At 45.2% G+C, this 23,058-nt stretch overlaps 1 protein-coding gene across 1 annotated transcript in view; it reads right to left on the bottom strand.

Moving 5' to 3' along the window:
* Positions 1-15,224, bottom strand: part of LOC111966155 (protein kinase C zeta type-like) — a 60,840-nt gene extending 45,616 nt beyond the window's left edge. Inside the window, exons 1-5 of the mRNA XM_070444610.1 lie at positions 15,183-15,224; positions 14,496-14,627; positions 11,997-12,087; positions 8,512-8,564; positions 7,346-7,540 (exon numbers count right to left, since the gene is read on the bottom strand). Of these exons, the coding sequence (XP_070300711.1) occupies positions 7,346-7,540; positions 8,512-8,564; positions 11,997-12,087; positions 14,496-14,627; positions 15,183-15,224 (513 nt within the window). The remainder of the gene's footprint in view (positions 1-7,345; positions 7,541-8,511; positions 8,565-11,996; positions 12,088-14,495; positions 14,628-15,182) is intronic.
* Between the last annotated feature and the right edge of the window lie 7,834 nt (positions 15,225-23,058).

Here is a 23,058-nt window from a genome sequence, read left to right as displayed (position 1 = left end):
AGGAACTCAATTTAACCTTGCGCAATAGCCTAAATGCAGTTGCACCCCTAAAAACTAAAAACATTTGTCATAAGAAACTAGCTCCCTGGTATACAGAAAATACCCGAGCTCTGAAGCAAGCTTCCAGAAAATTGGAACGGAAATGGCACCACACCAAACTGGAATTCGTCCGACTAGCTTGGAAAGACAGTACCGTGCATTATCGAAGAGCCCTCACTGCTGCTCGATCATCCTATTTTTCCAACTTAATTGAGGAAAATAAGAACAATCCAAAATTTCATTTTGATACTGTTGCAAAGCTAACTAAAAAGCAGCATTCCCCAAGAGAGGATGGCTTTCACTTCAGCAGTAATAAATTCATGAACTTCTTTGAGGAAAAGATCATGATCATTAGAAAGCAAATTACGGACTCCTCTTTAAATCTGCATATTCCTCCAAAGCTCAGTTGTCCTGAGTCTGCACAACTCTGCCAGGACCTAGGATCAAGGGAGACACTCAAGTGTTTTAGTATTATATCTCTTGACACAATTATGAAAATAATCATGGCCTCTAAACCTTCAAGCTGCATACTGGACCCTATTCCAACTAAATGACTGAAATAACTGCTTCCTGTGCTTGGCCCTCCTATGTTGAACATAATAAATGGCTCTCTATCTACCGGATGTGTACCAAACTCACTAAAAGTGGCAGTAATTAAGCCTCTCTTGAAAAAGCCAAACCTTGACCCAGAAAATATAAAAAACTATCGGCCTATATCGAATCTCCCATTCCTCTCAAAAAAAAAWKTAAAAGCTGTTGGGCAGCAGCTCACTGCCTTCCTGAAGACAAATAATGTATACGAAATGCTTCRGTCTGGTTTTAGACCCCATCATAGCACTGAGACTGCACTTGTGAAGGTGGTAAATGACATTTTAATGGCGTCAGACAGAGGCTCTGCATCTGTCCTCGTGCTCCTAGACCTTAGTGTTGCTTTAGATACCATCAATCACCACATTCTTTTGGAGAGATTGGAAACCCAAATTGGTCTACACGGACAAGTTCTGGCCTGGTTTAGATCTTATCTCTCGGAAAGATATCAGTTTGTCTCTGTGGATGGTTTGTCCTCTGACAAATCAACTGTAAATTTCRGTGTTCTTCAAGGTTCCGTTTTAGGACCACTATTGTTTTCGCTATATATTTTACCTCTTGGGGGTGTCATTCGAAAACATAATGTTAACTTTCACTGCTATGCGGATGACACACAGCTGTACATTTCGATGAAACATGGTGAAGCCCCAAAATTGCCCTCGCTGGAAGCCTGTGTTTCAGACATAAGAAAGTGGATGGCTTCAAACTTTCTACTTTTTAAACTCGGACAAAACAGTCCTAGGTCCCAAGAAACAAAGAGATCTTCTGTTGAATCTGACAATTAATCTTGATGGTCGTACAGTCATCTCAAATAAAACTTTGAAGGACCTCAGCGTTACTCTGGACCATGATCTYTCTTTTGACAAACATATCAAGACTGTTTCAAGGACAGCTTTTTTCCGTCTACGTAACATTGCAAAAATCAGAAATGTTCTGTCCAAAAATGATGCAGAAAAATGAATCCATGCTTTTTTCACTTCTAKGTTAGACTACTGCAATGCTCTACTTTCCGGCTACCTAGATAAAGCACTAAATAAACTTTAGTTAGTGCTAAATACGGCTGCTAGAATCCTGACTAGAACCAAAAAMATTATCATATTACTCCAATGCTAGTCTCCCTACACTGGCTTCCTGTTAAGGCAAGGGGTGATTTCAAGGTTTTACTGCTAAGCTACAAAGCATTACATGGGCTTGCTCCTACCTATCTTTCCGATTTGGTCCTGCCGTACATACCTACATGTACGCTACGGTCACAAGACGCAGGCCTCCTAATTGTCCCTAGAATTTCTAAGCAAACAGCTGGAGGCAGGGCTTTCTGCTATAGAGCTCTGTTTTTATGGAATGGTCTGCCTACACATGTGAGAGACGCATACTCGGTCTCAACCTTTAAGTCTTTATTGAAGACTCATCTCTTCAGTAGGTCATATGATTGAGTGTAGTCTTGCCCAGGAGTGTGAAGGTGAACGGAAAGGCTCTGGAGCAACGAACCGCCCTTGCTGTCCTCTTGCCATGGCCAGTTCCCATCTCTCACTGGGATTCTCTGCCTCTAACCCTATTACAGGGGCTGAGTCACTGGCTTACTGGGTGCTCTCCAAGCCGTCCTAGGAGGGGTGCGTCACTTAGTGGGTTGAGTCCACTGACGTGGTTTTCCTGTCTGGTTGGGCCCCCCCCCCCTCCTTAGGTTGTGCCGTGGCGGAGATCTTTGGGCAATACTGGCTTGTCTCAGGATGGTAAGTTGGTGGTTGAAGTTATCCCTCTAGTGGTGTGGGGGCTGTGCTTTGGCAAAGTGGGTTATATCCTGCCTGTTTGGCCCTGTCCGGGGGTATCATCGGATGGGGCCACAGTGTCCCTGACCCTCCTGTCTAAGCCTCAGTATTTATGCTGCAGTAGTTTATGTGTCGGGTGACTAGGGTCAGTCTGTTATATCTGGAGTATTTCTCCTCTCTTAATCCGATGTCCTGTGGGAATTTTAAGTATGCTCTCTCTAATTCTCTCTTCTCTCTCTCGAGTACCTGAGCCCTAGGACCATGCCTCAGGACTACCTGGCATGAATGACTCCTTGCTGTCCCCAGTCCACCTGGCCGTGCTGCGTCCAGTTTCAACTGTTCTGCCTGTGGCTATGGACCTGACCTGTTCACCGGAACGTGCGACCTGTCCCAGATCTGCTGTTTTCAACTCTCTAGAGACAGCAGGAGTGGTAGAGATACTCTTAATGATCGGCTATGAAAAGCCACTGACATTTACTCCTGAGGTGCTGACCTGTTGCACCCTCGACACTACTGCTGTGATTATTATTATTTGGACCATGCTGGTCATTTATGAACATTTGAACATCTTGTCCATGTTCTGTTATAATCTCCATCCGGCACAGCTAGAAGGGACTGGCCACCCCTCATAGCCTGGTTCCTCTCTAGGTTTCTTTCCTAGGTTTTGGCCTTTCTAGGGAGTTTTTCCTAGCCACCGTGCTTCTACACCTGCATTGCTTGCTGTTTGGGGTTTTAAGGCTGGGTTTTCTGTACAGCACTTTGAGATATCAGCTGATGTAAGAATGGCTTATAAAATAATTTGATTTACCCTCAAGTTGCTCTGGATAAGAGTGTCTGCAAACATCTAACATGTAAAATGCTAGACAAACACTACAAACCCAAGAATAATTGGTTGTAGTGTTGTCTGTCTCCGAGTTATCATTTAAACTTGAAGAACTCAAATAATACAAGCCAAGAAGGCTCTCTCTCTCTATTATCAGAAACACCTATCCTCCTCCTGTAATTTCTGTCAGTCATCTGATGTTGCTAACAGTTGAAGTCGGAAGTTTGATTCACTTAGGTTGGAGTCATTAAAACTTGTTTTTCAACCACTCCACAAATTTTCTTGTTAACAAACTAAGTTTTGGCATGACAACAATAAGTTTTACAACAATTGTTTACAGACAGATTATTTCACTTATAATTCACTGTCTCACAATTTCAGTGGGTCAGAAGTTTACATACACTAAATTGACTGGTGCCTTTAAACAGATTGAAAATTCCTGAAAATTATGTCATGGCTCTAGAAGCTTAATTTGAGTCAAATTGGAGGTGTACCTGTGGATGTATTTCAAGGCCTACCTTGAAACTCAGTGCCTCTTTGCTTGACATAATGGGAAAATCAAAAGAAATCAGCCAAGACCTCAGAAAAAAAATTGTAGACCCCCACAAGTCTGGTTCATCCTTGGGCAATTTCCAAACGCCTGAAGGTACCACGTTCATCTGTACAAACAATAGTACGCAAGTATAACACCATGGGACACGCAGCCGTCATACCGCTCAGGAAGGAGATGCGTTCTGTCTCCTAGAAATGAACGTACTTCGGTGCTAAAAGTGTAAATCAATCACAGAACAACATAAAGGACCTTGTGAAGATGCTGGAGGAAACAGATACAAAAGTATCTATATTCACAGTAAAACGAGTCCTAATATGACATAACCTGAAAGGCCGCTCAGCAAGGAGAAGCCACTGCTCCAAAACCGCTATAAAAAAGCCAGACTACAGTTTGCAACTGCACATGGGACAAAGACTGTGCTTTTTGTAGAAATGTCCTCTGGTCTGATGAAACAAAAATAGAACTGTTTGGCCATAATGACTATCGTTATGTTTGGAGGAAAAAGAGGATGCTTGCAAGCCGAAGAACACCATCCAAACCTTGAGCACGGGGGTGGCAGCCTCATGTTGTGGGGTGCTTTGCTGCAGGAGTGACTAGTGCCCTTCACAAAATAGATGGCATCATGAGGGAGGAAAATTATGTGGATATATTAAAGCATCATCTCAAGACATCAGTCAGGAAGTTAAAGCTTGGTCGCAAATGGGTCTTCCAAATGGACAATGACCCCAAGCATACTTCCAAAGTTTGGCACAATGGCTTAAGGACAACAAAGTCAAGTATTGGAGTGGCCATCACAAAGCGAGCTAAATCACTTCTATGCTCGCTTCGAGGCAAGCACACTGAGGCATGCATGAGAGCATCAGCTGTTCCGGACGACTGTGTGATCACACTCTCCGTAGCCGACGTGAGTAAGACCATTAAACAGGTCAACATACACAAGGCTGCGGGCAGACGGATTACCAGAACGTGTGCTCGGATGCGACCAACTGGCAGTGTTTTTCACTGACATTTTCAACATGTCCCGATTGAGTCTGAATTGAACAATGTTTCAAGCAGACCACCATAGCCCTGTGCCCAAGAACACAAAGGCAACCTGCCTAATGATACCGACCCGTAGCACTCACGTCCGTAGCCATGAAGTGCTTTGAAAGGCTGGTAATGGCTCACATCAACACCATTATAGACCTAGACCCACCTAGACCCACTCCAATTTGCATACTGCCCAAACAGATCCACAGATGATGCAATGTCTATTGCACTCCACACTGCCCTTTCCCACCTGGACAAAAGGAACACCTATGTGAGAATGCTATTCATTGACTACAGCTCAGCGTTCAACACCATAGTACCCTCAAAGCTCATCACTAAGCTAAGGAACCTGGGACTAAACACCTCCCTCGGCAACTGGATCCTGGACTTCCTGACGGGCTGCCCCCAGGTGGTGAGGGTAGGTAGCAACACATCTCCCACGCTGATCCTCAACACTGGAGCTCCCCAGGGGTGCGTGCTCAGTCCCCTCCTGTACTCCCTGTTCACCCACGACTGCACGGCCAGGCACAAATCCAACACCATCATTAAGTTTTCAGACGACACAACAGTGGTAGGCCTGATCACCTACAACGACGAGACAGCCTATAGGGAGGAGGTCAGAGACCTGGCCAGGTGGTGCCAGAATAACAACCTATCCCTCAACGTAACCAAGACTAAGGAGATGATTGTGGACTACAGGAAAAGGAGCACCAAGCACGCCCCCATTCTCATCGACGGGGCTGTAGTGGAGCAGGTTGAGAGCTTCAAGTTCCTTGGTGTCCACATCAACAACAAACTAGAATGGTCCAAACACACCAAGACAGTCGTGAAGAGGGCACGACAAAGCCTATTCCCCCTCAGGAAACTAAAAAGATTTGGCATGGGTCCTGAGATCCTCAAAAGGTTCTACAGCTGCAACATCGAGAGCATCCTGACCGGTTGCATCACTGCCTGGTATGGCAATTGCTCGGCCTCTGACCACCTAGCACTTCAGAGGCACATCACTGGTGAAAAGCTGCCTATCATCCAGGACCTCTACACCAGGTGGTGTCAGAGGGAGGCCCTAAAAGTTGTCAAAGACCCCAGCAACCCCAGTCATAGACTGTTCTCTCTACTACAGTATGGYAAGCGGTACCGGAGTGCCAAGTCTAGGACAAAAAGGCTTCTCAACAGTTTTTACCCCCAAGCCATAAAACTCCTGAACAGGTAACCAAATGGTTACCCGGACTATTTGCATTGTGTGCCCCCCTTCCCCAACCCCTCTTTTACTCTGCTGCTACTCTCTGTTTATCTTATATGCATAGTCACTTTAACTATACATTCATGTACATACTGCCTCAATTGGCCCGACCATCCAGTGCTCCCGCACATTGGCTAACCGGGCTTTCTGCATTGTGTCCCACCACCCGCCAACCCCTCTTTTTACGCTACTGCTACTCTCTGTTCATCATATATGCATAGTCACTTTAACCATACCTACATGTACATACTACCTCAATAAGCCTGACTAACCGGTGTCTGTATATAGCCTTGCTACTCTTATTTTCAAATGTCTTTTTACTGTTTTATTTCTTTACTTACCTACACACATACACACACACACACACACACATATATCTTTTTTTTCGCACTATTGGTTAGAGCCTGTTGTATTCGGCGCACGTGACAAACTTTGATTTGATTTGAAAGTCCTGACCTCATCCTATAGAAAATGTGTGGACAGAACTGAAAAAGCGTGTGCGAGCAAGGAGGCCTACAAGCCTGACTCAGTTACACCAGCTCTGTCAGGAGGRATGGGCCAAAATTCACAAAACTTATTGTAGGAAGCTTGTGGAAGGCTTCCTGAAACGTTTGACCCAAGTTAAACAATTTAAAGGCAATACTAACAAATACTAATTGAGTGCATGTAAACTTCTGACCCACTGGGAATGTGATGAAATAAATAAAAGCTGAAATATATCATTCTCTCTGCTATTATTCTGACATTTCACATTCTTAAAATAAAGTGGTGATCCTAACTGACATAAACAGGGGATTTCTACTAGGATTAAATGTCAGGAATTGTGAAAAACTGAGTTTAAATGTATTTGGCAAAGGTATATGTAAACTTCCGACTTCAACTGTATGTATAATAGTAATACCATAGCTCCACCTAGAGGTGGAAACTATAATATCTCTCAATAATTCTTCAAACTCATCATCCTCAGTTTTTTTTTATCTTCCCTCTCTTCTCCTTACATTTTTTACTCCCTCAGTTCTTCTCCCTATCTTTAAATCAATTTGACTCATAATTTTCCTCGTTAAGGCCAATTTACGTTACAATAACGTCTTCCCTTCTTCCTGTCTTTGTCATCGTTCCTTCACGCCTCTTCATCTTTATTCCACTTCTCTTTTCCTCCCCCTGAGATCCTCTTCTTTTCTCATTTCATCCCCCGGCTTCTGTGGACTCATACACTCTTTTTCCTCCCTCTACTCTACTCCTCCTCTTTTCATCTCTGTCCTCCTGCTTCCTCCCTCCCTCCTCCCTCTCCTGCTCCTGCCTCTCACCTCATCGTCGTGCACCAGTTCCTTCTTGACCACCTTCATGGCGTAGATCTGTTCATTCTTCTTGAGTCGCACCAGCAGCACCTTGGCGTAGCTGCCGCGGCCGATCACCCGGATCAGGTCAAAGTCCCCCAGGCCTAGCGCCATCTCCTGRGAGATCTTGATACCGTCGATCCCGCCCACCACCGCTTTGATGTCCTGAAGGGGCGGTTTGGATGGGAAATACATGTTAGAAAAGACCCAGATACCAGCACACTGTTGAATGCCCCTGTTGTTAATTAAAACCTTATGGTTATAGACATAGTGGAATCATGGGCATGTAGATATGATACTAACATATAAGAACCTGTGTGACATTTTTGTATGATAAAATATACTGAACAAAAATATAAACGCAACATGCAACAAATTCAACGATTTTACTGAGTTACAGTTCATATAAGGAAATCAGCCAAYTGATATAAATTCATTAGGCCCTAATCTATGGATTTCACAAGACTGGGCAGGGGCGCAGCCATGGATGGGCCAGGGAGGGTCAGACGAYACCGCAGCTGAAGAAGCCGGATGTGGAGGTCCTGGGCTGGCGTGGTTACACATGGTCTACAGTTGTAAGGCCGGTTTGACGTAATGCCAAATTCTCTAAAACAATGTTGGAGGYGGCTTATGGTAGAGAAATTAACATTMAATTAWCTGGCAACAACTCTAGTGGACATTCCTGCAGTCMGCATGCCAATTGCACGCTCCCTAAAAACTTGAGACATCTGTGCACAATTTAGAGTGGCCTTTCATTGTCCCCAGCATAAGGTACACCYGTGTAATGATCATGCTGATTAATCAGCTTCTTAATATGCCACACCGGTCAGGTGGATAGATTATATTAGCAAAGGAGAAATGCTCACTAACAGGGATGTAAACTAATTTGTGCCCAAAGTTTTAGATAAATAATATTTTTGTGCATATGGAACATTTCTGGGATCTTCTATTTCAGCTCATGAAACATGGGACCAACACTTTACATGTTGCGTTTATATTTTTRTTCAGTGTAGTATGGGCTGTTCTGTGTTCTAGAAACAGAATAGAATGTTTTACATTCTAGAATACCAGAACAATCCATATCATAAACGAATGCATGACTGACTTGTTTACTTTGTGTGTCTTAATGAACTCACCTTCGAGTCCTCTTCCACTTTGTCCACTTTGCGACTGTGTGGTAGGAAAGTTACTGAAGAGAGAAACAACTTGTTACCTGAGTTGTGATGGAAAGTTCTACCCAGTGAAGACTGGGCATTAAAAACCTAAGGGATATTTCATCTAAAGCCATCTCCATTTAAATAATATACAGTATAATTTGATATTTAGCAGACGCTTTTTTTTTTCTTCTACTTATAGTCATGCGTGCATACATTTTACTTATGGGTGGTCCTGGGAATCAAACCCACTATCCTGGAGTTGCAGTGCCCATTGCTCTACCAACTGAGCTACAGAGGACCATGCTCGAACAAACTGAGCTACAGAGGGACCATGCTTTACCAACTGAGCTACAGAGGACCATGCTCTACCAACTGAGCTACAGAGGACCATGCCTCGACCAACTGAGCTACAGAGGACCATGCTCGACCAACTGAGCTACAGAGGACCATGCTTTACCAACTGAGCTACAGAGGACCATGCTCTACCAACTGAGCTACAGAGGACCATGCTCGACCAACTGAGCTACAGAGGACCATGCTTACCAACTGAGCTACAGAGGACCAATGCTTTACCAACTGAGCTACAGAGGACCATGCTCTACCAACTGAGCTACAGAGACCATGCTTTACCAACTGAGCTACAGAGGACCATGCTTTACCAACTGAGATACAGAGGACCATGCTCTACCAACTGAGCTACAGAGGGACCATGCTCACCAACTGAGCTACAGAGGACCATGCTTTACCAACTGAGCTACAGAGGACCATGCTCTACCAACTGTCTACAGAGGACCATGCTCTACCAACTGAGCTACAGAGGACCATGCTCTACCAACTGAGCTACAGAGACCATGCTCTACCAACTGAGCTACAGAGGACCATGCTCACCAACTGAACTACAGGGGACCATGCTTACCAACTGAGCTACAGAGACCATGCTCTACCAACTGAGCTACAAGAGACCATGCTCTACCAACTGAGCTACAGAGGGCCATGCTTTACCAACTGAGCTACAGAGGACCATGCTTTACAACTGAGCTAAAGAGGACCATGCCTACCAACTGAGCACAGAGGACCATGCTCTACCAACTGAGCTACAGAGGACCATGCTCACCAACTGAGCTACAGAGGACCAGCTTTACCAACTGAGCTACAGAGGACCATGCTCACCAACTGAGCTACAGAGACCATGCTCTACCAACTGAGCTACAGAGACCATGCTCGACCAACTGAGCTACAGAGGACCATGCTCTACCAACTGAGCTACAGAGGACCATGCTCTACCAACTGAGCTACAGAGACCATGCTCTACCAACTGAGCTACAGAGGACCATGCTAACCAACTGAGCTACAGAGGACCATGCTCTACCAACTGAGAACAGAGGACCATGCTTTACCAACTGAGCTACAGAGACCATGCCTACCAACTGAGCTACAGAGACCATGCTCTACCAACTGAGCTACAGAGGACCATGCTCTTACCAACTGAGCTACAGAGGCCATGCTTTACCAACTGAGCTACAGAGGGCCATGCTTTACCAACTGAGCTACAAGAGGGACCATGCTTACCAACTAGCTACAGAGACCATGCTCTACCAATGAGATACAGAGACCATTGCTCTACCAACTGAGCTACAGAGGACCATGCTTTACCAACTGAGCTACAGAGGACCATGCTCTACCAATTGAGATACAGAGGACCGTGCTCTACCAATTGAGCTACAGAGGACCAAATAGGGTACTCCTCAAGAATCCATGGCTCCATCTCAATTAATCTTTCCGTGATTCCTTGCATCCTATCTCCTCAACCGTATTGAAAGGAAAAGGTTGAAAATAATTTTGAGAAGGAGACAAGCAGAGAGGATACAAGGAATCGAGGAAAGATTAATTGAGAAAGAKTCCAAGTGAGAATCTTAATTGCATTGCCTTGATTCCTTGTGTCCTCTCTCCTCGCCTCCTTCTCAAAACCCATTGGATGAGAAGATCAGAGAGAGGGTGCGAGGAATCAAGGAAATGCAACTGAGATTCTCCCATTATCAAGGGAGCATTGTGGGACATGTAGATCACCTTTGTGGCCAGCAGAGGGCATCATGCTCTGCAGAGTGAGTTGCAGCTTTTTCCTACCTCTGCCCAAGTAGGTCAGCCCACTGGTAAGTACTGTTACTATACTATACTATACTGGACTGTTAATATACTGTACTGGACTGTACTGGACTGTTAATATACTGTACTGGACTATACTGTACTGGACTATACTGTACTGAACTATGCTATACTGGACAGTACTGGACTATACTGTACTGGACTATACTGTACTGAACTATACAATACTGGACTATACTGTACTGAAATATACTATACTGGACTGTACTGGACTATACTGTACTGAACTATACAATACTGAAATATACTGGACTGAACTATAGTGGACTGTACTGAACTATACTGTACTGAACTATACAATACTGGACTATACTGTACTGAACTATACTGGACTGAACTATACAATACTGGACTATACTATACTGAATTATACAATACTGGACTACTGTACGAAACTATACTGGACTGAACTATACAATACTGGACTATACTATACTGAACTATACTGGACTGTACTGGACAATACTGTACTGAACTATACTATACTGGACTATACTATACTGTACTGAACTATACTGGCCTATACTGTACTGAACAATACTATACTGGACTATACGATACTGGACTATACTGGACTATACTATACTGGACTATACTGTACTGGACTATACTGTACTGAGCTATACTATACTGGACTATACTGGACTGGACTGAACTATATTGGACTATACTATACTGGACTGTACTGAACTATACTGGACTATACTATACTGGACTGTCCTGAACTATACTGGACTGTACTGAACTGAACTATACTGAACTGTACTGAACAGAACCAGTGCACAAAGAGGTGAAGGCCCTGTGCACAGCAGTGCATCTTGTTCAAGTTGCTGCTTCTGGCAGAAAAAACACACACCTGGATAGACGATGGCCGACTTCAATTCTTATTTGTAAAATTGCGCTGTGCAGAATAGTGCATAGAAACTAAGCTTTGGGACCAGTCTGTAAACAATAATGGCATGCTGATTCAAACATGCTCTTATCTCGCTGTGTGGGAGTAGTCTTCTTTCTTCTTCATTTTTTAAAAATAAASCTGGAAATCTAGTTATTGGTTTCGATTGAATAGTGTCTTTAAAGCCTTTGTAATTAGTATTCACAAAGTGTTTTCAGGGTAGRAGCGCTGATCTAGGATCAGTTTTATCTTTTCATAATGAATAAAGACAGATCAGCACTTCTACTCTGAGATGCTTTTTGAATATAGGCCCAGACCCAATGCATTGATACCAAGACTAAGGCCACAAGGTCTCCTACTTCTCATATTATGTCTATATTGAAAGAAACAATATTTTATAGGAACTGACTTCCATCTGTATCCTCTGTGTGTTCAGGGGGGAGGTCCACCTCTTCACTCTTCTCATCTAAAGGGGGCTCCTGTGATGGCATGACTGGATCCTGCCAAGAGAAGACAGGCAAATAGAATGACTGGATCCTGCCAAGAGAATACAGGCAAATAGAATGACTGGATCCTGCCAAGAGAATACAGGCAAATAGAATGACTGGATCCTGCCAAGAGGATACAGGCAAATAGAATGACTGGATCCTGCCAAGAGAATACAGGCAAATAGCTGCATGTGGTTTTGAGGCTGCTTAAAGAGTATCCTGACTAGGTCCTTGGAGACACTGGGAAGAAGAGGCTTCATCTTAGGCACATGGAGGTATCTTTTCAACAAAATAAAGAACACAGAAGTCGAGAAGTCTGGATATTTCTCGCAACAATGCACTTATATGACTCATTTTATGCGGTTCTAACCATGGAGGCATTGGCTTTTCAAAGGGAATCAAAGTGTTGGTTGATAGAGCATTGTCTGATTGCATGAAAGCAAAACAGCCTATTAGTACATCCTGACTATTGACCTGGGTTTTCGGCACCAGGTTTGTTGTAGTCCAGCCCTGGATTCCAGGTCTGGCTCACATTGTTCTGATTGGCTGTCAGTAGATGTARATTTTTCTAAAACAACCACCCCTTCCATACCTCTTCAGAAGCGCAGAGTAAGCTAATTTATGGTGTTATCACTGCTAGGAAACGTTATTTTTGAAAATGTATATTTAGGAAATAGTTTTTATTTTTGATATAATGTGGCTGAAATGACACTACCCCACGTGGGCACCAGTGAAATGTATTAGCATTCGGTTTCGATTCTCCGCCTCTGTTTGAATGTGCCTATTCCTGTTGTTGGGAGGGGCAAACGACTTGGATACCCATTTTAAAATGTACATGTTAGTCATTTAGCAGTCGCTCTCACCCAGAGCGATTTACAGTTAGTGCAATCCTCTTAAGATGTGGGTGGGGGGGCAGTTCCTCTTGCTCGTAGGCAAGTACCATGGTCTTGTAGTGGATGCGAGCTTCGTGGAGTGTGCGGAGAAGTGGGGTGACATGGAAGAACTTGGGAAGGTTGAGTTCTGGATAAGTTGCAGGGGTATGATGGCACAATTGGGGAGCSCAGCCAACAGCGAGTTGCAATAGTCCAGATGTTATAGAGCATGAACCTGCAGGAGCGAGTAACTGCTTTGATGTTTGCAGAGAACGACAGGGTGTTGTCCAAGGTCACGCCAAGGTTCTTTGCACTCTTGGAGGGGGACACTGTAGAGTTGTCAACCATGATGGAGAGGTCTTTGAGCAGGCAGGCAGGCCTTCCACGGGAGGAAGAGCAGCGCGCCCGGTCGAGGTTGAGCTTGAGGTGGTGGGCTGAGATATCTGCCAGGCACGCAGAGATGTGTGTCGCCACCTGGGTGTTAGAAGGGGGGAAGGAGAAAAGTAGTTGAGTGTCATCCGCATAGCAATGATAGGAGAGACCATGTGAGAATATGACAGAGCCGAGTGACTTGGTGTATTGAGAGAAGAGGGCCTAGAACCGAGCCCTGGGGGACACMAGTCACAAGAGTATGTGGTGCAGACACAGAACCCTCCACCTTCTTTTAGCTTGTCTCTGACAAGAACGTCAACAGGCTTTCATACCGAAGGTGAGGTGAAAACCTGGTAGAGGCTGGCTCTAATCTTAATGCTTCTTTCTGTATGTTAGCAGTCTGTCACTAGAGATCAACCTTGTGATGTTTCAGTATACGGTATACACTACAGTGTGGATGTGTCCCAAATGGCACCCTATTCCCTATGGGCCCTGGTCAAAAGTAGTGCACTAAATAGGGAATAGGGTGGCATTTGAGACACMGCCTATATCTATACGCAGTGGATTTGAAACTTGCCCATAGCATGTTGGCTGGAGTACATTRCCAACTATTTCTCATGAAATGACAGACCAGTATCTTGCTCTGTTGGCTAAGGTAGTTGGCTTTGAGTTATATACAGTATGTGTTGTGCAGAAGGTTGCAAGTTCGATCCTCGCTCGGGGCAGAACAGCATTCACTATGTTACAAATACACATTAGAACATCAATAGCAATGTTTAATTCAGACTTTTGAATAATTCCGAGTTTTGTTATCTGAATTCATGGATTACCTTGATCTTTTACTCTAAACAAGTTGGATTGTTCAAATGTAAAACTTGGTTTCAACCTAAAGCAGTTAAATATTACTCATTCGCCCTCCCAACTCATTAATTCAGACGTTCACTTAAGTTAATGAAGTATCTATGAAGTGCTTATGAARACTGTAAATGCTCTAAAAAGCCTTCATAAGCTCACCATATGCCTTTTGCACTGCAGTTTGTGAAGTGTCTATGTAGTGCTTATGAAGACTTTATGAATGCTTTATAAATAGTAAGTTCTTCCGAAGCGTTGACATGACAGATTGGCCAGAGTACTCACCACAGAACTAGAATGAGATTCTATTTCTATGGTACTCACCATATGCCTTTGGCAGGTCAGAGGGACGAGTTTGTGACAGCGCTTATGGACCAGCAGTTTGCAGTTGATACACTTGTAGCCCTGCCTCCCCAGCCCCCATATCCTTTCACTGCAGTGGCCACAGTACGCTTTCTGTTGGGGACAGACAGACACAGACAGACAGAAAGACAGACAAAGACAGACACAGACAGACAGAGGGGGAATTGTTACACCATCAGTCTGAGCTGATGACAATGGGATGATACTATCGCAGTCATTGATCAAGGCATCAATGGAGGCGAGGCAGACACACATGAAGAAGGTGATGGAGGAAGGGCGGATTTAAGCCTAGGTGGCATCTTACATCAACTGGGAGCATGCTTGTTTGTAGTCGTCCTTTTAACTAACAGTCACAGCAACTCATCTATATTTCGCAGCTGTCTATTTACCTCCACAAACTGATGTTGKCATTAAGACCGCACTCAACMARCTSTATAAGGCCATAAGCAAACAAGAAAATGCTCATCCAGAGGCAGAGCTCCTAGTGGCCGGTAATCTTAACACAGGGAAACGGAAATCTGTTTTACCTCATTTCTACCAGCATGACACCTGTGCAACTAGAGGCGAAAAAACTAGGCTACTGGACTGTTTCACTAGCACAGACTGGAATATGTTCTGGGACTCATCTGATGGCATTAAGGAGTTTACCACATCGGTCACAGGCTTCATTAATATGTGCATCGACGACATCCTCTCCACAATGACAGTACGTACATATCCCAACCAGAAGCCATGGATTACAGTCAACATCCGCACTGAGCTAAATGCTAGAGCTCCATCCTTTAAAGGAACAGGACACTAACCCGGACGCTTATAAAAATACGCCCTCTGAAAAACAATCAAACAGGCAAAGCGACAAGACAGGACTAAGATCGAATCCTACTACYTCGGCTCTGACGCTCATCGGATGTGGCAGGGCTTGCAAACTATCACGGATTACAAAGGGTAACCCAGCCGCAAGCTACCCAGTGACGTGGCTGGCTAGTGTCTTCACAGACATTTTMAACCTCTCCCTGACCTAGTGTGTAATACCTACATGTTTCAAGCAGACAACCATAGTCYCCGTGTCCAAGAACACCAAGGTAATCTGTCTAAATGACTATCTCCCCGTAGCACTCACATCTGCAGCCATGAWATGCTTTGAAAKGCTGGTCATGGCTCACATCAACAATATCATCCCATTTCAATTCACATACCGCTCCCAACACTTCCCTTTCTCTCTTGTACAAATGGACCACCTATGTGAGAATGCTGTTCATTGACTACAGTGCAGCGTTCAACACCATAGTGTCCTTCAAACTTATTACTTAGCTAAGGACCCTGGGACTGARCACTTCCCAACTGGAGTCTGGACTTCCTGACGGGACGCCACCAGATGGTGAGGGTAGGCACCAACACGCTGACCCTCAACATGGGGGCCCCTCAGGGGTGCGTGCTTAGTCCMCTCCAGTACTCCCTGTTCACCCACGACTGTGTGGCTCCGCTCGACTCCAACACCATCATTAAGTTTGCCTACGATACGACAGTGGTAGGCCTGATCACCGACGACGATGAAACAGCCTATAGGGAGGAGGTCAGAGACTTGGCCGTGTGGTGCCAGRACAACAACCTCTCCCTCAAAGTCAGCAAGACAAAGGATCTTGGACTRTAAGAAATGGAGGGCCGAGCACACCCCCATTCACATCGACGGGTCGAGAGCTTCAAGTCTCTAAGGACATATCATGGTCCAAACACACCAACACAGTCGTGAAGAGGGCACAACATCGCCTCTTCCCCCCCTATGGACGCTGAATATATTTGGCATGGGCCTAGGCGCTATCGAGCTTATCACATCTGTCATCCAGTACACATCAGAACACAGACACTAGGGATGTTATGTCTACCACAGGCATATTGACAAACACATTCAGAGCCAGTTGAATATTAACAGTCTGAAAAGAGTGGYACCACAGTCCAATGAATGTTAASTCCCCTATTTAGGGGATTTGGAGCGGTTATGGACCGGTTCCGACCACCTTTTGTGTAAACGGCACTCTGTGAACAGCGCAACATCAATTGCGGTGCGCTGTGTGACAGCTCTGGTTGTGCCGTTCTCATTTGATACACAATGAAATCTGACAACTAATTTGCATAGGGAGCAACATGTCACATTTTCGTGCCTATCCAGACAAAGGATCGAACTCCTCTGACAGTGAACCTCGCAGCTCTGCTTACAATATTACAGTATATATGAAAATGGAAGACTCTAGTGATTGCAGCAAACACAGTCTTATCTCACTGTGATGTTCTCAGATGGATTTAGAGCTCTCAACATAARAAAATACAAAATWATTTCATAGAATTTAAACAAGACCACTTTCTCTTGGTCACAGAGGGACGAAATCATCTCGTGCTTAAAGCTGAAGTTGTAACTGGGGAGCCAGGCCCAGCTAAGCAGAATGAGTTTTTCCACACAAAAAGGCTTCATTACAGACAGAAAAACTCCTCAACTCCTAGCCGGATGTGGAGGACCTGGGCTGGCGTGGTTACAGGTGGTCTGCGGTTGTAAGGCCGGTTGGACGTACTGCCAAATTCTCCCCCAAAAAGTCGGAACCGGCTTATGGTRGAGAAATTAACATAAAAKTATCTGGCAACAGCTCTGGGGGACAATYCTGCARTCAGCATGCCAATTGMACSCTCCATCAAAACTTGAGACATCTGTGGCATTGTGTTGTGTGACAAAACTGCACATTTTAGAGTGGCCTTTTATTGTCCCCAGTATAAGGCAAAAGCACTGTTGCTATGGAGAATCCGTAGAGACTCACTTCAAAGCTTAGCTACTACTAACCCACTGCTCCCCAGCCCAAACTGATCAGAGAGAGTAGAGAGACCGATAGGTAGAGTAACGAGATGGGAGAAGGGGAGGTGAAGCAGAGAGAAGAGACGAGAGAGGACAGAGCGAGAGAGAGAGAGAGAGAGAGAGAAGAGAAAGATAGGCAGAGAGAGAGCGAGGGAGAGAGAGAGAGACTGATAGAGAGAGACAGAGGTTCAGGCGAGTTATAAATAAATCAAGACATCCACATTTATTTTGTCCCAAAAAAATTCCCTCAGCTCAGCGCAGCCCAGTAATTAAGGCACCTGTTCTGAGGTGAGACACTTTGAAGGACAGACATTCGGCACTCCCCATCAAGACTTTGGGAGTGCATTTCCCATAGCAGATGGAAAACGAGGGCCTCCATACCATTAAGGCCCATTTCGTTCTTAAATAGAGCCACTAATACATCTGCAGAATGCTTCTGTGACGTCACCTAGCTTGTTCCATGTTCTAAAGACACAAGTGTCCAGACGCTGCTAGTTTTTAAAGCTCGTTACACTTAGCTGTTTCCATGTTCGTATGAAGACACTAAACAAAAGCTACACGCTAGCATGGTGTTTCCATGTTCTAAAGACACTACCAAAGGTAACAGCTAAGTCTGTGTTTTCCATTGATTCTAAAGACACTAACAAAGGTACAAGCTAGCTGTGCTGTCCATGTTTAAAACCAGCTAGACACAACGTACAAGACTGTAGCTGTGTTCCATGTTCTAAATGACGACTAACAAACCGGCACAGCCTAGCCTTGTGTTCCATGTTCTATAAGAAAAGGAAACCCTACGTAAATATCAAAGGTACATGCTAGCTGTTGGATTCCACTCGTATCCTAAAGACGGCTCAACAAATGGGTACAGCTAGCTGTGTTCCATATGTTCTAAAGAGCAATAACTAATGAGTGTGACCAAGTCCAGCTGAAGGAAAGGAGGGAGATACTAAGGGACCAAAAACTAAGATGGTTAGGTTCTACAAGACAAACTATTTTGGGTCTCACGTACTAGTCTCTTGCCTTTCTCTCCCTGATGGGACAGGTAAAATAATCAACCTGATCAGCCTGTATATATCGAGGGAAGGCCCCTAAAAAGGGTCCTGATGGTGAAGTCCCAAAATGGCAGTCTATTCCCTAGGGTGTCCTTTAGGATGTACTTCCTGTTTGAGCCAGCTCACTGTCAGCTCCAAAATGGCTGCTAATCACTAGCAGAGTGCTAGGGAAGCAACGTGGAACGAGCCCCAGTCCTTGACTGGCCGCCACAGCGACAGACATTCCCCACAGCGACAGACATTAACCACAGCGACAGACATTCCCCACATCGCTGTTGGATAACAGACATTATATATTGTTATTCCAGCTTGGGGAATTTACATTAGATATTCAGTTTTAGTTGGACAGGAATGTTTTTTTTTCATGTTCACACACGGGTTTCTAACGATGCAACAAAAATATATGTTTAAAGAACATGACGGTTAAATAAATCTACTCTGTGCAATTGAAAACAGCAAAGAAACAACTGAACAGCCCTTCTGTAAGTCAACCGAACAACAAAACGGAGAAAAATTTTGTCATGCAATTTACCGGACAAATTAAAAAAATCTGTTTCTCTCTCTTCTTCTCTCTCTCCCTCTCAGTGTCTGCTTCAGTCTCAGTGGAGTTCTGTGAACTGACATGACTCTGCTTGTTAGGGTTCTACTTGCAAGGTGCTAATGAAGTAACAAACTAGACAGTATCTCCAGTCAGTCATCCCCCTAATGAAGTAACAAACCAATCCGGTCTGCTGCGACTCACGCATCCGTAACATTTAAATAACCATGGCTCCAACAATAACATCCAAATATACCATCGGCTCCAACATTAACATTCAAATAACCATGGCTCCAACATAACATCTCAAATAAAACAATGGCTCCGACAAACATTCAAATAACCATTGGCTCCGACATATACATCACATAACCAATGGCTCCCGACATAACATGGAAGTCTCTTCCAGTGCATTAACGAGGGGAAGATCGGTCGCCGATGGAGGGTCTGTAGGAAATTGAGGAAGACCGTCAATACGGTACAGTGGCTGACTTGGCAGATCAGAGAATAATGACTCTGTCTGTCTAGGCGTTCCATCAGCAGACAACAACACCCCAAGGAGACGTATAATTTACTTTACTTAGCTACCTGGTCTGAGATCACTTCTACTCAGATCCATTCCTAACCTTAACCAGTAAACGAAAATAAAGGGATCAAACTGAACTCAGGTTTAATGTTTGTTCAGCACCAATGTCCAATCCAAATCAATCCAAGGAAATAAAACTAATGCCCAATAAGTAGTGATAATCATCGCTGTGTTCTCCACAAAAAGGAAGAGACTTGAATATTTTTTTGCCCCGGTGTGAAATGCAGGCAAAACCAAAAAATTCTGGCCGTCACAGGCAAAGTAGTAGTATCCAATGTCTTACTGGAAAGTAAGCTGAGGATGTTCGCGAGTAAAGAAACAACAAGATGTACGATATAGAAGGTCATTTTACTCGTTCAAGATAAACAAAGCACCAAACAGAGAAAAGGGCACTGCCCTTCCTGTATTGCTGATAATCTTCAAGCATCCAGCCGCGCACCTGGACTTTGGCCCTGACCTGGCCCTGCCCCTGACACTGGCCCTTCCCCTCCGTCCCACTGGCACTGGCCCTCCTTCACCAGGCCTTCCCATGCCCCTTTCCCTGCCCCTGCCCTGGACCTCCCTTCCCTGGTCCATCACATCTGACCTGGCCCTGCCCCTGACCTGGCCTTCCCCTGCCCGCCCCTGACCTGGCCCTTCCCTGGTCCATCTCTGGCCAGTAGCATTATTAATAGTAGTAGCAGCAGCAGTAAAGCAGTAGTAGTAGTAGTATTATTAGTAGTAGTAAAGCATTATTATTAGTAGTAACATAAGAGTAGTAGTAGTAATAGTCATGTAGTAGCATTATTAGTAGTATATAGAGTACAATTTTAGTAGTAGTAAATTATAGTAAGTAGTGGCAGTAGTAGTAGTAGTAAGCGCAGCCAGTAGCTGTACATTATTATTAGCTAGTAAGCAGTACAAGTAGTAGCAGTAGCAGTAACCGTAAAACAGTATTAATAGGAGTACAGCAACAGTAAGCAGCCAGGTAGCAGCAGTAGTAGGTACAAGTAGTAGTGAGTAGCAGTAGGAGTAGCAGTAGTAGTAGTAGCAGTATAGTAGTGTAACATACAAACTATACGTCCGTCACCTCGCCCCCGACCCAGGGACCTCCTCACACATGCAACAACAGTCACCGCACGAAGCACGTTCCCTCAATCGCTCATCAAGGCCGCGGCCCTTGCAGCGCAAGGGGAACACTACTTCAAAGGTCCTCAGAGCAAGTGACTCACCGACTAAAGTCTGATAGCTCCGGCGCAACTCACCGCTAACTCGTATAGCTATGCGCCATTTCACATCGCGTCTTGATCAGTAGCATTAGTAGCAGTAGTAGCAGTAGCAGTAGACAATCTTTCCTTTCAAAAAGATCATGTACAATGTGAACAAGATCATCAATTTATTAAGCGCTTCGTAGAAGTGACAAGTTGCTAGTAGATAGAATCTATTAAAAAACCATGAAGACTTGCAAATGACCTCTAAACAGGAAGTGAAGTGTTAGAAAGGTCAATGGGAATGTGTTGGGGAAGGCGGCAGTATATCATGACATTATATATCTCACCTCTTGTATTATAAACGCGAACTTCCGAGGCCTGTTTATAAGAGCCGGCGCTCGTTTGTTTTATCTTTCGTGTATTTAATGCTCCAACATCCATTCTTTTTCGGACGTGCGTTCGTCTTCATTTAATCCAAATCTTTAGTCGAGCCGAAGTATAGACCTCCGATTCTATGCGTGAGCATGAGGTGAAGACAGGATCTACATCGGAAATAAAGTAACTGAGACAGGATGAGAGCGTATGCCACAAATGTGGAGTAGAGTATAGTGTGGCAATTCTATAGGGGTCGCGGCGCAATAATGTTCACTAGCGAGATACACATAACAATAAAGTAAGAGAATAACAGTCCAAATAATCAAGGCAAGTCCAACGGAGGAAAGGTTTGAAGGAGGTGAGTTAACAGCGTTAAGGTCAGAGAGGGACGGAAATGCCAGGAGCATGGCTTATAGGAGGAACAGATGAGCACCATGTCCTCTTACTTGACTTGTAAAGACAGACAGACGCTCTCGGGTGATAGGATGACCTAACGAGAAGAGTGAGAGGCGAAGTCATACGATAGTAAAAGTATATTAACCTCGCACACGACCGTTCAAAAGCTTAACCAATCGCCCGCCCGACCATGCAACACCGGACCCAGATGCAGTCACTCCCAGTGCGCCTCCACAGCTACTTATATGCCCAAACCAACATAACGCTCACCTGCATACCCTCCTCCCGACCTTACGCTGTACGAGGCCTCTTCCTTCCTCTCACAAACCCTACTTTCTTAAACCACTCTACACTTTACGTCCTTTCAGGCGCCCCATAAAAAGGTTCACTACGCATGAGTTATTCGCTTTAGATACAGAGGCCAGTCCAAAGAACATCTGTCCGCCGCACGCCAACCCTGAAGGATGGAAGCGAATTGAAAAGCGGAGTTTCATGTATATCCCGCATCTAAAATAGTTTATTTGCGGTGTGAAAAAAGCCGCAACAAAAACTAAAGCAAAGCCAGACTAAGCTGACTATGATCATCTGTATACACAAAGTCCCTATAATGCTAATATGGATTATCACACTTTCCAGGCTGTGTGAATATTAGTATGAATCGGGCACAGCTTAAATGTACACTTAACTCCACGAATACGGACCCTGAGAGTAGTGTGTGCGATCCGCGTGTGTTTACAGAGCTAAGTGCTCCTAAGTGAGTTCACCATACTCTTTGATACGAGTGCGGGCTTGTTCGAGTGTGGCTGTGTTGCTGTTCATCCAGCTTTTTCCTATGCCCCTCCCCTTTGTTTTCCTCCCCATTGTACACCCACTTTTTTTTTAATGTCCCAGAAACAACAGGCCACCTGACTCCCCGGAGGGACACCCCCCAACCCCCCCTGACCAAGCTCAAACACGCAAATGCGCCATCACGCCAGCCGCTCAACCCTCCTACCCACCTACCAGCCCGCCCCACTCCAACCACTCATCCCCTCCCCCGCCCATCCTTCCTCCAGCACTCTCCCGACCCCCGCCCTCCCCTCACCCACGTCCCGCCCCGCCCTCCCTTCCAAGCCCCTCGTGTCTCCTTCCGACACCCAACGTCGTCACCGCCTCGACCCGCGACCTCCCCTCCTCCCGCGTCCCGGCCCCGCTCCGCACCCTGTCCTACACCCACCTCCGCCCCTCCCCTCGTAATCACACCCCCTCACCTACCCGCTCGACCTCATCATCCCCCCCCTCCGCCCACCTCCCTCCCACTCTCCCCTCCCTCGATCCCTCCCCAGACCGCCAACCCCCGACCTCACTCCCCCTCTCGCCTCCTCACGCGCCCTTCCCCGCCAACCACTCCCCCTCGGTACTGTCCATTCCCTCCCGCCCCCCGCCGCCCCGCCCCGCCTCCTCCCCCCTCCACATCCCTTCTTTACTCTGCTCTCTTATCTCCCCTCCTTCCCACCTGACCCACCCCTCTTCGTATTCCTTCTTTCTTCCACTGTAACCTCCCCTTCT

The sequence above is a fragment of the Salvelinus sp. IW2-2015 genome, linkage group LG7 (assembly GCF_002910315.2).
Source record: "Salvelinus sp. IW2-2015 linkage group LG7, ASM291031v2, whole genome shotgun sequence".
In the NCBI taxonomy this organism is placed as follows: Eukaryota; Metazoa; Chordata; class Actinopteri; order Salmoniformes; family Salmonidae; genus Salvelinus; species Salvelinus sp. IW2-2015.
This window is presented reverse-complemented; position numbering and strand designations above follow the sequence as displayed.